Source organism: Gekko japonicus, unplaced genomic scaffold, assembly GCF_001447785.1.
Source record: "Gekko japonicus isolate JY-2015 unplaced genomic scaffold, Gekko_japonicus_V1.1 scaffold209, whole genome shotgun sequence".
NCBI classification, from domain to species: Eukaryota; Metazoa; Chordata; class Lepidosauria; order Squamata; family Gekkonidae; genus Gekko; species Gekko japonicus.
Genome location: NW_015172009.1, coordinates 369,953 through 385,082, shown reverse-complemented (window position 1 = coordinate 385,082; position 15,130 = coordinate 369,953). Strand labels below are relative to the sequence as shown.

Below are 15,130 nucleotides of genomic sequence, written 5' to 3'. Positions count from 1 at the left end.
ATATTATTCTCACAGCATTTCAAATGTTTCACATACTCAGTAATCCTTTCAACAGTCCTGGAGGTCAGAATTACTATCGCTGTATTTCAGGTGAGGTGCTGAGAGCAGCTTGCTTCAGGTCACTGAGTGTGTTCATGGAGATGAGAGTGGAACAGTGAAACTAGTTTGAATAAACTTCAGTCATTTAGTTAAATAAAAAGGAGTTATCTTTGCATCATGGAGTTTTGTGCAAAAAACCAGTTTTTTACTTTTGCTTTTATTTATTAGAGTTTTAAAAATATCAATATGACTCAGACAGAATGTGCTGCAAATGTGAACATTAAATAGAATGTTTTAATATAAATATACTTGTGTTACACTTTGGCTGAGTTCAGACTGGCAGTTTGGCCCAATATAGGCACGTTTCACAAACGGATTAAAGGGGCCAGTTCACACAGCCACAGCTGTCAGGCGTTCCCCAGCCGTACTCAACCTGTCCTATGATGATTCCCTACCGTGCTAAAAAAGTACCAGGTGAAAGCGGCAGCAAACCCCGGAGAGCGCGTTGATCCCACTTCCTGGAAGTGTGAATGCTAAAAGCTGCAAACAAGCCACATTGCTCCGCCTATGTGCATAGGTGCATGTTGCCGGAGTGAAAAAAGCCACTTACAGCTGCGCCTCCACCAGCAGTGGCGGGGCAACAGTGCAAACGCACCCTTGCGCCTCCTCTTCAGTATGCTCCCGCATCAGTAGATGCAGTACAACCAGGAATCCCCGGCACAACTTGGTCCGGGTCTTTTTTGCCCCGCCTCCCTTGCGCTTCATACTGCCAGTCTGTCCTCAGCCTTTATGTTACTGTATTAGGAAGATGTTCAAAGATGGAGAATAAATATTTTATTTAGCCAGTGTGGTATAGTGGATAAAGTTTTAGACTAGGACCTGGAAAATCCAGTTTCAAATTCCCCCTCATGCCATGGAAGCTTGCTGAGTGACCTTGGGCTACTCACACATTCTCAGCATAACCTACCTCACAGGGTTGTCATGAGAATAAAATGGAGGAGAGGGGTGAAATGCAGAATATAAATAAAATAAATAAATCTATCATGCTTCCTATTGAAGAATTTAAATACAGGCTGTATTTTAGAAATCAAATAATGATTCTAATCAATATGGTGTAGTGACCAAAGTACTTTAGTACTATTTGCTTTCTGCTTAATATATATTGAGCAGTTAAAATCATTTTAAAATAATTTTTAAAAATGAATAAAAACAATGATTTGTCAAAAAAAGTTTCAACACTGAGGGCCAAACTATACTTGACCTGGGAAATCAGTAATTCTGATCTTTTTGATCTTTTTATTTTTTTAATCTAAAGAAAGAAAGAAGGTTCTAAATTTGATTGGCACTGTTTTTCAGATATAATTGATTTCTCTCCTGAATTACTATTAACTTTTTTCTCTCTTTTAAAGGTCTAATAGCAGTTTCAGGGAGCAGGAAATGGGATTTAAATCAGAAAAATGATATGAGGAAAGAGTTAAACTCCTCCTCCCTGCATACTGCTCCAATTAAATGTGAAGACTCCTACTCCTGCTTTAGAGTAAACATCAAGAGCTCTATCTTCTACCTCACACACAGACTGAAAGATTATCTGTAAGTTATATTTTCTGAACATTCCATTACACTCTAGTTAGTATGACCAATAGTGTGTCCACACATGATTGGATATTGTATTATCATTGTACTATACCAGTCATTTGCAACAATACACAGTTTTTTAAATTTTTCAAAATCTTCAAAATTTGGCAGGTGCCATAGTTTTGCAGTCATCACTTGTACTTTGGAAAAAAAACCTTGTAAATTATTCATAGGCGTATGCTTTCTTATTGATGCATCATTGATGTTTATGTATTTTATACTGCTTGAGGTCCCCAGTAGGGATCGTCATGAACTGAATCAAGAAACAAAATGCACCATGAATTTTGTCCTGTCTGTGGTTTGTGAACAGAAGTTTGTGATGGGTTTACCACAAACCGAACTGCATTTTTCTGGTTCATGCCCAACCCCTAGTCCCACATATGTTGTAAGAGCTGCTTTAATTAAACTTGCACACAGCAGTAACATAGAGAATCTTATATCTGAAGATGCATGTTACATTATTTGACAACAACATGATAACAACTGAACAAACCTCTGTGGCAGTAGTTTCACCATCAGCAGCAGTATCTGTCCTTTCACTGTCAGTCTATTTTGTTGCATGAGTAACCAGGGTCCAGTAAGTTAACCGGAAAAAAGAATAAACCCAGTTTGTCAGTAAATATGTCACATGCTGATTAGTCAAGTCTACATCCCTATGAACTGCACTTGAGTTTCTTTCCAAACATAGCTAATTTAAAGGAACAAAATGAGAAACAGGTGCACCAGAATCAGAGCAAGGCTCAAGGTATATTGCACAAAGCCAAACAAAATATTGTTAGAAAAAGGCATGTAGTTATAACTCTTAATTCCTCTTAGGAAAGCCAATGGCTCTGAACAACAATTAAAACTTGTAAGCACTGTTCCTACTATAATACGCACACTAAAAATCTTGTAAACTTTTAATGAAAAATTACAGAAATATATGGTGTTTCATATTTTGAAACAAAACCATTAGAAATAATTACAAAAAATGGTCTTTCATATTTTTAAAGAAAACTGTTAGAAATAAAACCCACATTAACAGTCGCCTGCCTTTCATCCCCTCATCTGTACAGATTTTGATAACCCCGCCTATAAAAAAAGGCTAAGTGGGTATCTGCATTACCAAAGAGCTCAACACATTAAATATGATACAGTCTGTCTTTGAGAAGGTGGCAACTCTCAACAGACATCAGTTATTGCTAAGGTAGAAATGCTATTGATAAATTCTGAACTTCTAAGAGAATAATTTTAAAAAGACAATACTTATCATTCCAATGTACAAAACATGACAAAACATTTTTTAAAAAAGAATGACATTCACTAGGTACAAATGATAAAAGTGAAACAAAGCACAGCATTATCCACCCTTAACTATTTGTGATTTAGATTGTATCAAGAACAAATGTAATAATACTGAATGAAAAGGAATTAGTACATATACACTGAATCAGTTTAAAGGGGGAGTGATCTCTCAGATTTTTCAAGCAGTTCTTGTTAAAGTATAAAGGCCATTCAGTGCCACAGTGCCCCCAGTCACAACAACACAGATTCTGTTAGCATCAGTAAAGCATCTACTGCTGGTCACAAACAATACATTGTTGTAAAATTAATGATGTTTTCTAATGGTACCATGTGGCTGATGCCCCTCAAAATGAATACAGGCAATGTTCCCCGGGTTTGGCTCATCTTCAGAAAACAGTCATGCCCAGTGTCAGGCTCTGAGAGGATAATCTGGAAAAGGGTGGAGCAACTTTGCACAGCCACTCAGGTTCCTGCAGCAGGCTGGCAGCCATTTTTAAAATTAATCACTTCACAGTTACTTTAAAAATCACTCATGCAGCAGCTCTAAGCCTCTGCCAAACTGTCTGCATATACATCCCCACTGCTGCATTTATCAGTTTCTAGACAAATCTTAATGGCATTTCTAATTTCCAAATTTATTTGTTTATAGCATTTGTAAAATACATTTATGGAGTCTGATAATATGAAAGCTTTTTCCCCCCTGGAAAAAGCATTTCAAAGATAAATTGTATGTTTGCTATTTCATTTAGATAATTTGAATGGCTGCACCTTATCAGATCTTTTGTATTTAGGGGTGGTTACTAGAGTACAAAATACATATGGAACTTGTCAAATAATAAGGATATATTTACTGTGTCCAACTCTAAAATGCAAGTAGCAAAACCTGGAATGTCCCCTGAATTGGGAAGAGGAATTCAAAATTCTCAGATGTATTCTTAATATGTGATGGGCTGTATACATATATTGTACTCAGAAATCCATGCCAGTCAACAAATGATCCCAATGAGAAAAGGGCCTTAAACGTTTTGAGTTTTTGAAGGTTAATTTCACTATCATCCTTGGTTTTATAAAAATAAGATTAAAGTGTTCATTTTTAATGCAGCTTGATTCAGCACAGGAGGGGCAAAATTTGTTTTGGGAAACCAGTCACTCCACTGAACAAGACACTACCCCTTGAGATCCTGGGACGACATGCATTGTCAGGGAGAACCTCCACATCCCTGATCTCAGGGAAGTGTTGGAGAAGGAAAATGGTGTCACCCCTATTCTTCTGGTTCAATAATCCACATTAGGCCTAGACTTATTCCAAATGAAGATTATGACTACATTGTCGCTTGCATAATCAAGCAATGTAATGCTGCAGTACACATTATGGAGCATGGCAAAGTTCAGTAGCTGTTCTTTGAATTGATATATTTGCAATATAGTATTGTATTTAGTATGGTGATATTCCAGGACACTAACTAAAGAAATATGCCTATATTAAGAGTCACAAAAGTTCTCATGAATGAACAACTTAGTTGGTAACTCATTTGTGAAACTTGGAATTTACTAATTATATAAAAACAAATTACTTTGATATATAGTCAGTTTTACATTTGTAATATTATTCGTATTCAGCCATCAACAATTAGAATATTTCTAGGTGCAACATATTTATTATGACTGGATTTGGTTTTCTTCTGTCAAGGTTGACTTAACTGGTGCCCAGTGTGTTATGTTTGCAATCACACCTTTTAAATGTCTCTAGCTGTAATCTGTATGTACTACTCCCCAAATACCTCTCATTCTCTTTATATTTGGAAACTTTTTTCAGATGCAAAAGGTCCATCACCATAAAGGTGGAGGGAATATATTCCCTAATGTAGTGGCCCTCAAACATTATTCAAGCATGGAGAACATTGCTGCCTTTTAATATGATCCTGCCTGTATAAACTTGAGAGTGTCTATTAGATGGAGCATAAAATCAGTAACCCTTTATTGCAGGTATGCAACTGCAACTACAATCAAGGGCTACAACAAAAAAGTATGGATGAATAATAGCTCAGTAAAAGATATAAAGACTTATCTAGAGAAAAGTTGTTCATGTATTTCCCTTGGCAGCTTCTCAACCAATGGGAATATTTAATGAAGCACCAACTGGATTTGCAGTGAAATGGAAACCTAATAGGGGCCCTAAAGTAAAGTTTTTCTAGGAGCCAGAAGATAAAACAATGAGTAGGTAATTACTCACTAACCTTAATTTCTAAGTGATGTACTACCATTGTAACTAGCAGGCATGTAAAGGCTTTTCAAGTAAAATGTCAGACAGCTTTAAAACAAAATAGAAAGTGGTAGACACATGTCCTTTAGCTTTTCTTAATAACTGCTGTGTTTTGTTTTGCTGATGTAATGCAGACATGCCCAAGTTTAAAATAAAGTAAATTTTCATGCAATATGTCCAACAAGGAAGCACCCTGGATTAGGCACAAATCTGTGTAATCTACCATGGAAGTACTGGTCCTGGAGTAATAATCATTTCAAAAGCATCAGATATGTTCAAGTTATGAATTTCTATTCACAAATTCCACTAGGTTCAGAGGGGCTTCTTCCCATGTGTATTTGCTTTGGATTGTAATAAAAAAATACTTTTGCAAATTACAGTTTGGCTGATTACTAATCCTAATGTCACAAACATGCTGATGTTTGAAAGAACATAAGAAGGGGGTATTCCAGAATGTATGTTCAGGATTGTACCCTGACTAATGTAAATAATGTAATATTTTCCTTGGAAAATACAAAATATAAATCTGGTTGCCACTATTAATCATAATGTATGTATAACGGTGGCAACAAATGGTGAAATTGGTTTCATTTTTTTTGAAAATTAAAAAAAATTAATAGATCTGTACAAAATAGATCGGCTCTCTTTTAAACTGTAATAAGCATATTTAAATATTGTCTGGACAGTCTACTTCCTTGGCAAACAGACGGAAAAGTGCCCTTCATATAAGAAGCACCAGTTTTGGCAGTGTGTAATGTGATCGACGTTTTCTTTGGCAGTTTCTCAGTCACTGGGATTATTTAATGAAACACCAATTAGAGCTGCGGAAGAGAAGTTATAATACCCATATCCAAAACCCACACATCTCAAATATTGGATATATTTTATTATGCACATATTTATTTATAAAGTACTGAAATCGAAATTACTCAGCACTGTACTGGATGCTTATCCAGTGTCTTACAAAGATGAAAAGCTGCTAAATGAGCTATGTACCACATTTTAAGTTTAAACTCCTACAACATCTACACTTGAAAAAGTCAACTATATATAAAAACTAGACTTAATTATTTGTTTTTAGATGGTTCTAAAACCAGTGCAATAGTTACTGAGTTAGAAAATAAGGCCAGAAATAAGCTACTGTAAAAGGGATTTGTGGCAATTTGTAAATACCACTACCTCATACACGTAGTGTTGTGCCTAACCCTGGGGCTCAAGCTACACTCTTAACACAACAGAGGTTAAAAAAAAAATCTGAACATATCAGCACAGACAGAAATGAGGCTCTGAAAGTAGGACTACTATTGCAGCATTCTAACACTGTTTCGGACTGAAGCAATGAACACAAAAAAGTGTGTTCTGTGCCGAGGTACACACCTCTTCCTCTGAACTGTCACTCAGGTCATTGTCAAGTGAAGCACTCAAGGAGGCCGCCTTGGGCTCCAGGTAGCAGAGGCACATAGCCAGAGGAAAGGAGAGAGTGAGGGCGTATGGCACTGAGAAAGAGGCAGACAGCAGAAAGAAAAAGATGAAAAGGAAACAAGGCACGAGGGAAGGTGAGCGAATGGGAAGAAAATGCTGTATGCTTTCTGGCAGGAAGTTGGTTTCAGAGAGATTAGGAAAGGATAAGTAGCCATCATCATCTAGGAGAGAGGGAAATGATTCTGGAAGTTGCAAGGAGAAAGAAAACAAAGTTCCACCTTTGCCAGCTTTTTGTTTATAGCTAAATGCCATATCTTGTTCAACTAAGCAAACTTTTCCTTTTCTATCAGAGTCCAAGTCAGACTTGTTGTGCTTTTGAACGGCATTTTTAGATGCCTCACAATCAAATGACTTCTCTCCATTTTCCTTGCATCTCCTACGGAGCTTTGTTGAAGACGCAAGAGGACTAGATTGTAAGGACGGAGATGGGTGTAATGAATCAGTGCCAAGCAAAGGTGGCTGATGAGAAAGAAGAAATAGCAGCAAACAAGGTACAAGAGCAAAAAGGACAAAAAGAAAATTTTAATTAGTTAATTTCCTCTGTATAGAAAGTTAATTACACAAGATTAAAGAATGCCAAATTTATTCACTGGATTAAAATATACCAATTCCCATGCTGCATGCCATAATTATTCAAACAAAGGGTAGCAGCCCAATAAAGCAAATTTGAAAGACAACCTGTGAAAGTATACTAGTATGAACCCTTATGTTTAAAAATGTTGAGCTATAGAATGTTTATGAATATGGAGTTTTAGATTCCATGTCCCACACTAGTTTGGTTCATGAGCTCTCAAATACAAAGGCTGAATTTAGACAGTCTTAGTGCCCTCTCTCCTTCTATTCACATGCTGATTATTTCCCGTCTCCAGGTTGCTCTGAAACATGGTTGCACTTACCTGTAACTGATGTTCATTGACTGTTTTTCTATACAGGCATACACTGGAACTGTGCATGTGCAGACTAGCCACAGACATCTAAATGTTTCTGACAGTGCAAGGCACTCTCCCACCTTCTGGTGCAATTTCCTACCCTAACCATCTCTAAAAAGGGGAAGAGCACCTCTCTCAGTTTGTTGAGGTTGCTGCTGGAGAAGGTAGAACCACAGGAAAACCTAAGAGAGCTCACAGAGAATAGAGAGTGGTATGTGTGCCTGCACAGAAGAACACTCAATGAACAACAGTTACAGGAAAGTGCAACCATGTTTTCATTGTCATGTCTTCTTGTGTAGTCCCACGTGGGAGAGTAGCAAGCTAACTTACTCCCGTCTTCTTGGTGCCAAAACAGGCTTCCCCTGTATAGGAACAAGGAAGGCAGTTATATCAGCAAGGCGAATTTTGATCAAGTACAAAAGAGAAAAGCAGGCTGTATGCAAGCGCTATACAGAATCAATGCTCAAAACACGTGGAAAAAACTTTATAGTGCTGATATCAAACCATGTATAAATGACAATTATACAAAGAAGAAGGAAAGGAGGTCCAAAAAAGTGCAGGTTAACCAAGTTTTCCGGAATACAAATTCGTTTCGACTGGCTTCATCTGAACAGGACCTCATGTAACAGTAAGATGTCTTCTAAGTTTCATTCATCATAAAGTATGATAGCAAAGATCATATCACTTCATAAAACTCTCATCATATGCTTTAGTGATATATTCTACAGTTGCAGGCTTTTGCCCTCCTTTCTGAATGTCTCTTTGGAATATTTCAATGCAACTGTAGAATATAGCACTAAAGCATATGATGAGAGTTTTATGAAGCGATATGATCTTCGTTGTCATTGTCATTTATACATGGTTTGATATCAGCACTATAAAGTTTTTTCCCATGTGTTTTGAGCATTGATTCTGTATAGCGCTTGCATACAGCTTGCTTTTTCCTTTTGTATTTGGAGTTTTGGAGCTGTGATTCTCTTATTGCATATTGCCTTTGTGAATTTTGATCAAGGACTTAGCTACTCCTTTATCTTTTAGACAGAATAGGTTATTCAACAGTGATGGAGTGCAAACTGTGGGGTTTATCCCTGCTATAGTAGACTAGGCAAGAAACCTGGCCATGCAGGCTAGAGCTCTGCCATAGCCAATTAGGGGCAATGAAGATGGCTGATGTCCCATCCCATATCACAGCATCTTGCTGAGAGCTGATGAAGACCTTGTACTATTTAGTCTGACTCTTGGGAAAGGGCAGCATGGTGTGGGTGGAATCCTGTGTGTGTGAACGGATCCAACTTAGTGGTTAGTGAAAGCCTGTTTGTACCTGTAAGCATAAAAGAGAATTCAAACTACACTCTGAAGCTATAACTATCTTAAACTTACGTGCCTCAGCAAGGTTTCTTCTGTGACAATTTGGAGACCTGTGCTGCTGTTCTTTAAAACCAACCTGTAAATAATAAACCTTGGCCGCGGGCACACAAATGCGCGCGGGGGGGGGGGAGCGTGGCTGTTTGCCCCGGGGCAAAATAACGCGCAGTTGCGCCAGCAGACGTACCGTGGAGGTCCCGTGGTAGGGGGGAGGTGCCGAGCACACCACAATCCTGCATCGCGGCAAAGAAGCGGTGTGGCAAACGGGTGGGTTTTTTTCTGGACACAAAGTGTGCGCATGCCCCGTTGGGTGCTTGTGTGCATCGCATGGACAGTTGAAAAAATAACCAACCTTTATACGAGGGGGCATGGGCGGGCGCCGGAACTACCACCGGAAACGTGATCAGACGCCTGCCCTTGCCCCGTGGTTACCGGAAACTAGTACCTCCGAGGTACTAGTTTTTAACCACGCATCTTCGGCGGGAAGCCTCGTGTTCGCCACGGGAGCTCTACGCTTCCCAGATGTTTCCGAGCCCGGAAAATCCGCCTATCTTCCGTCTCTCTAGTGTGCCTAATGCTACGTGTGACCGGGGCCATACTTTGTTATTGACATACAGCTCCTGCCTCAGTGATCTCCATGTAACTGAGGGGAAAGTTTACAGTTTAAAATAAACCTGGTTCCCCAAAATCATAAGAGTGGGTGTGGGTTTCCCCTAGTTGGTAGAAACGGTCTGTCACAGACACCAAAATCAATGCTTTGAAAACCATTCTGGGAACAGAAAAGTGTTTGTGGGGGCTGTGCTGAAGTGGAGTGAACACTCTTACAAAGCAGTTCTGTAGTGGCCTGAGACTTTGTCTGGCAAAGGGGATTATCAGGGTCATTGAGATCATAAAGGATTATATGTTGAGTGGCAGAAAGCACCAGGTTTAACTGAAGACCTTAGCCTTGGAGGATGTCCAAAATAACAGAAATATGGGCAGACAGTGTCCTTGGATAGGGATGTAATTAACCAATCGTCCAAAAGATGTTGCTATTACTCTCTCTCCCTGAGGTGGGCAAATAACACTGCATTACCTTTGAAGCAGAGGAGAGGCCTAACAGAAGAATGGTATATTGGTACATCTGGTTCCACAATGAAAACAAAAGACTTTTCCAAAACCCTTTTTCATTGAGATATGAAAGTAAGCCTCTTGAAGATCTACAGTTGTGAACCAAAGAGCAACACTTGAAAGAGACTTATATCTCTAAGAGAAACCATATGGAACCTTTTTGCAACAACAAACTTGCTCAGAAAACAAAGGTCCTGAATTGGACATTAGCTTCCCAATTCTTTTCTCCATTATGAAATGTCAGGAGAAAAACCCCTTTTCAGCCTCAGACAGAACTTCCTCTGTGGCTCCCTTTGCAAAGAATGAACTGACCTTTTGAAATAACAAGGGTGGAGAGGCAGGAGGGATGGTAAGAAGAACAAAACATGGCATGCTTCTGAACTCAAGGGCAGTGGTCCCCAGTGTGATGTCTGTGGGCACCATGGTGCCCACCAACACCTTTCTTGATGCCCACCAAGTGTATTTGAAAGTGGGCAGGGCCAAATGGGACATTTCTAGTTTCTGATGTTTATGCCTGGTATAATACTCACAATGGCTTTAGCCATCTTGGCTTTTTTGGCTGACTCCAAAGAGAAAGTTATGATCTTGGAACTGACATTGGAGCTGATAGAACTGACACTGGTATTGGAACTGGAGCCAGGGGCACAGTTGGAACTGGTGGAACCAAGCAGGAGCATAAAGTCCTATCAGAGCCTTTTTCTCCTGTTGGAGCTGGGGTTGTGTCTGTTATTTTCATTGTGCTTTACCACAGTTGGCTTTAAGCCAGGAAACCCTTTCATTGGCTGCAATCACACACTCCTTTAGATCCGACATAGGTTCGAATGCCTGATGGATCTAAAGGGAGTGATCAGACAGCAACATCTGGGAAGCGTCCCGCAGTCGTCGGCAACCTGTGCTGCTCCGTCACGGACGCGGAGTTAAAAGACACTGGGGAAAGTCTGGTGTTATCTGGATAAGGTGGGCCATGGGTGGACTTTCCCCTGTCTGATCACTCAAGCAAGCTCTCATTCTGTTGGGATGGTCTGATCAGGCCATCCCAACTCTATGCCGTGTTCCCCCCCCCCTTTGCGGTATGCGCATCATCGCATACTCCATAGGGGGCCCTCAGTGCAGAGGTGCAATTCCTTGTTTATGCACAAAGGAAACAAACAGCAAAAAAACCCTACTCACCCACAGTTGCGTCTGATCACACACTGATGGGCTGCACTTGCAGCTTCAAAGGGCTGTGTGATCTTGCAACTCCGCTTCAACTGGTGCATGTGACCGCAGCCATTGCAAGCTTTCAGAATCAACTGCTTGCAGTGGGGACACCTTGAGGTGTCATGAGTCTCACTGAGGCAAAACAGGAAACAGTCATAAGCCATCTTGGTTACACAGCTTTAAAATATTTTTAAAATAGGACCTTTGAAGCCATAAGGCTGGAGAAAGGAAATCCACAGGTTGCCATAACAACTTATGGAGATGATCAGTTCCACAACTGTTTCTTCTTGCCTTGCAACTGTCAGGAATCAGACAGAAGACAGACATCCTTCTACAGTGGTGGATAAGGATAACCCTTTTATAGGGAGTTTGTGCGAGACACCACACTGGATAGTGGGACAGCACCTCACATTGTCAGAAGCTTTTCGAACATCCACAGTTGGTCTACACATGCACATTTTCCATGTGGGACTGCACAAAAGACACAATCATGAAACACAGTTTATCACAATGTCTGCATTGGGCATTGATCAAGGTAAGCAGCCATGTTGGACTGAAGCAATACAACAAAGTTAGAGTCCAATGGCACCTTGGTCTTAAGGGTGCCATTGGACTCTAACTTTGTTGCATTGGGCATTGATGACTAGTTCTGACTCCAAGCATGATTTAGAAACTCACTTCACACCATGATTTCAAATCACAGTTTGGATAGGTTAGTGCTAAGCAGTTTGCTTGATTCAGATATAATACGGTAGTATACTGTGGTTAGAAGAAATTAGGAAACAAAGGAGACAGTGTGTGTGAATCAAGGATAGACTGTTTGACCCTGAAGTATGTTCCTGATCCTCCAAACCCATGCCTACTTCCCAGGGAACCCTGGGAATTGTTATTCATGGTAGGTAGATACAGATCTCTGACAGAGAATTCTTACCACCTCATTACATTATAATTGCCAGAAGTTAGGGGGGAAATGATAGTTTAAGTCCAAATCTGATGTTAGTCTGTAATGTAAGTATGATCTATGAGGACTCTTAGTAAAGATTTTTTTAAAAAATCACAGAATGTCATATGTTCTTTGAGTGTCCAGTGATGTCATGGAAAGGCAAGACTTTCCATGTAAGTGCTAAATGTTTCCCTGCAGACAAATCAACTAACTAGCCAATGTGTGTATACTGCCTTTAATATACTTGCCTTTTTCCAGCACAGGTTACAGTATGTGTAGGTTAAAATAATAGCTTCCTCTAATTGTGATAATTCCTTCTCTCCACTACAGATGGTTGTGCAATGTCCTATAGCATTCTTAGTGTCTCCTAACTCTCAAGAGTGGATTTTGTGAAGATGCAAAAGGCAAGAATAGAAAGGCAGGAAAGCTCCATTCTGTGAATACAGTTACGATTCAAACCCATGTTACTAAATGGTCTACAGATAATTAAGAGAGCGATAGCTTATTAAAACTATGTCTTATCATTCATCTTTTCAAGTTAGAACACAATCCTCAAAAACAACTAAAGCAGTGAACATCACCTTAGACCTGTTACAGTGTAGCAACATTTGGACCTTACTCTTGGCATCATTCAGTAGAGGTGGGAAGTGCTGTCAAATCACAGCCAGCTTATGGCAACCTAGTAGAGTTTTCCAGGCAAGAGACATTCAGAGGTGGTTTGCCATTGTCTGCCTCTACTTCATGACCCTGTACCTCTTAGGTGGTCAGCCATCCAAATATTAACTAGGGCTGACCCTGCTTAAATTCCGAGATCTGATGAGTATAGACTAGTTTGGCCCTGTTAAATGTTAACTGGGCTAGTAATCATGCTAGTTCTAAATGAGTTTAGAAAGCTCATCAACATGGATAACGAATATTCTGAAATGGAATGTTCATACTGTGCATATTCCATTCTAAATGCAAAACAAGAAAGGGGTGTATTTGCTAAGTGAAATCATTTTGTGTGTTGATTTCAGAGAATCAGATACAAAATGGACATGATACTACTTTTTAGTGGAACAGCTTCTGCTGGATAAAATTGCCTTGCTGGATCAAGTCAAAATCTGTGTAATCCAAGATTTTATTTCCAATACCAATTTCCCAGATACTTCTGAGATGCTTCAGATATAGAATTATAGTGATGGCCATTCCTTAGCCATTCTGACTAATCCTTTTTTAAAGCCACTAAAGTTCTCAGACCCCTCTAATTTTATAAGCCTCTCTCAAATATCATAAATGGAGCTTGTGCAATAGACGTGAACACTGGGTTGTTATACAGTATCCATTCTTTAAGCTCGGAAATAACTAGGTGTTAAACAAAATTGATAATCAAATAAAATTTGGAAATGATGTGAGTTAGCATGATGTAATGTGTAGCATTAGCAGATTTGAGGGCAAATGTGTGCTACAGATATGGTTGGGTGATACAGATAATCCTACAGAAGTGGTTATTTAGGGCACATATTATAGCCAATTTGATAAATTCATGTATTTAGATTGTCTTCAGTTTTCTTGTACCATTCTGCTACTGGTTGGCTGTACTGGTTTGTGATTGGACTGTGGTTGAACACATATGCAGTATTCAAATCATATTACTAGATTCTGAAAACATGTTTATTACCAAGAATTATTGTGCATGTAAGTAACAAAACTGACTCAGTGTCTATATGCTTGTGCCTCGTAAATAGACTTTACAATTTTTATTCCAATTGATTTTCTGAGATATCACAAAACCAAGTACTTAATACATTCAGTTTATATAACCCCTTACAAATCAAGGGGTCCTACTCACATTGATTTGTCTGCTTAAAAACCCATATTTGTCCTCTTAACCTCTTTGGGATACAGACAATTCTCATGCATGATCTAAAGACTACTCAGTTTACACAGAGCAGTGCCCATAACCACACATGATCTAAGTGTGGACTTTAGAATGCAACAGTCTGGGGGTCTCTGCATTACAAAACTTCAGTCATGGTGAACTTTGATCAAGATGACTTCTGGAGAAATTTATCTGCTGTTTCAGAGAAAGTTGTCTAATCTTCTCAAGATGCAACTGCATGAAGAAGTGGCAATCCATGTATATTTCCCATGCCTTTTAATGTCTATAAACAGCAGCTACTGGGGGGAGAGGAGGGTGGTTACATGGCACAGGGAGAGTGGCGGTTAACTCCCCACTCATGCAATTCTCAAAGGTACTATTTGCCCTGGTAGAGAAAACATATGGGTATTCAGTCGGGGAAGCAACAGAGCCATAAATGGGGTGATTTACCACAGGAAAACAGGCGAGGCAAAATGGGTTAATCCCATGCAGCTGCTGTCTATGTAAAGACATGGGCAATCAGATCATGGATCTCCAATACCTTCACTGAGAAACAAGAAGCCCTAATAATCTTCTAAAACATTTCAGTTCCCAGAAACATTCACTGTTATAGCTAACCAAAATACAATAATTTAAAGTAAAATAAATTGTAACCTAAAATGTAATATAATAAGATATAAACAAACAAACTGGTGAGTAGAATCCAGTTCCGTTTAAAAAAATCAGCATATTTACTGTCTCCTTAAATGGATGCACAACTGGCACACTGAGGGAAAACCTCCCACCATCCAGTACACGACTGCATGCAGTTGTTCTTGCGAGTATGCGGCAGAAGACTGATGGTGTTATTAGCTTTCAAGTATTCGCTTGGAGGACTGTGGACTAAATCCAGTCTATTCTTCTGCCTATTAGAGGTGACCTGGCATTTTGAGAACTGACGGCACTGACAATTAGTTTGGTAGATTCCTATGTACAGATTTTTACAGTCTGCTTTTACACACACAAAAAGATCAGTGGGT

General features: G+C 39.4%; 1 protein-coding gene across 6 annotated transcripts in view; it reads right to left on the bottom strand.

Moving 5' to 3' along the window:
* The window catches only part of EPB41L3 (erythrocyte membrane protein band 4.1-like 3), a 167,218-nt gene that overhangs the window by 28,506 nt on the left and 123,582 nt on the right, over positions 1-15,130 (bottom strand). For all 6 annotated transcript variants that reach the window (XM_015420232.1, XM_015420226.1, XM_015420231.1 and 3 more), the window contains exon 13: positions 2,168-2,221. In XM_015420232.1, coding sequence (XP_015275718.1) covers positions 2,168-2,221 — 54 coding nt within the window. The remainder of the gene's footprint in view (positions 1-2,167; positions 2,222-15,130) is intronic.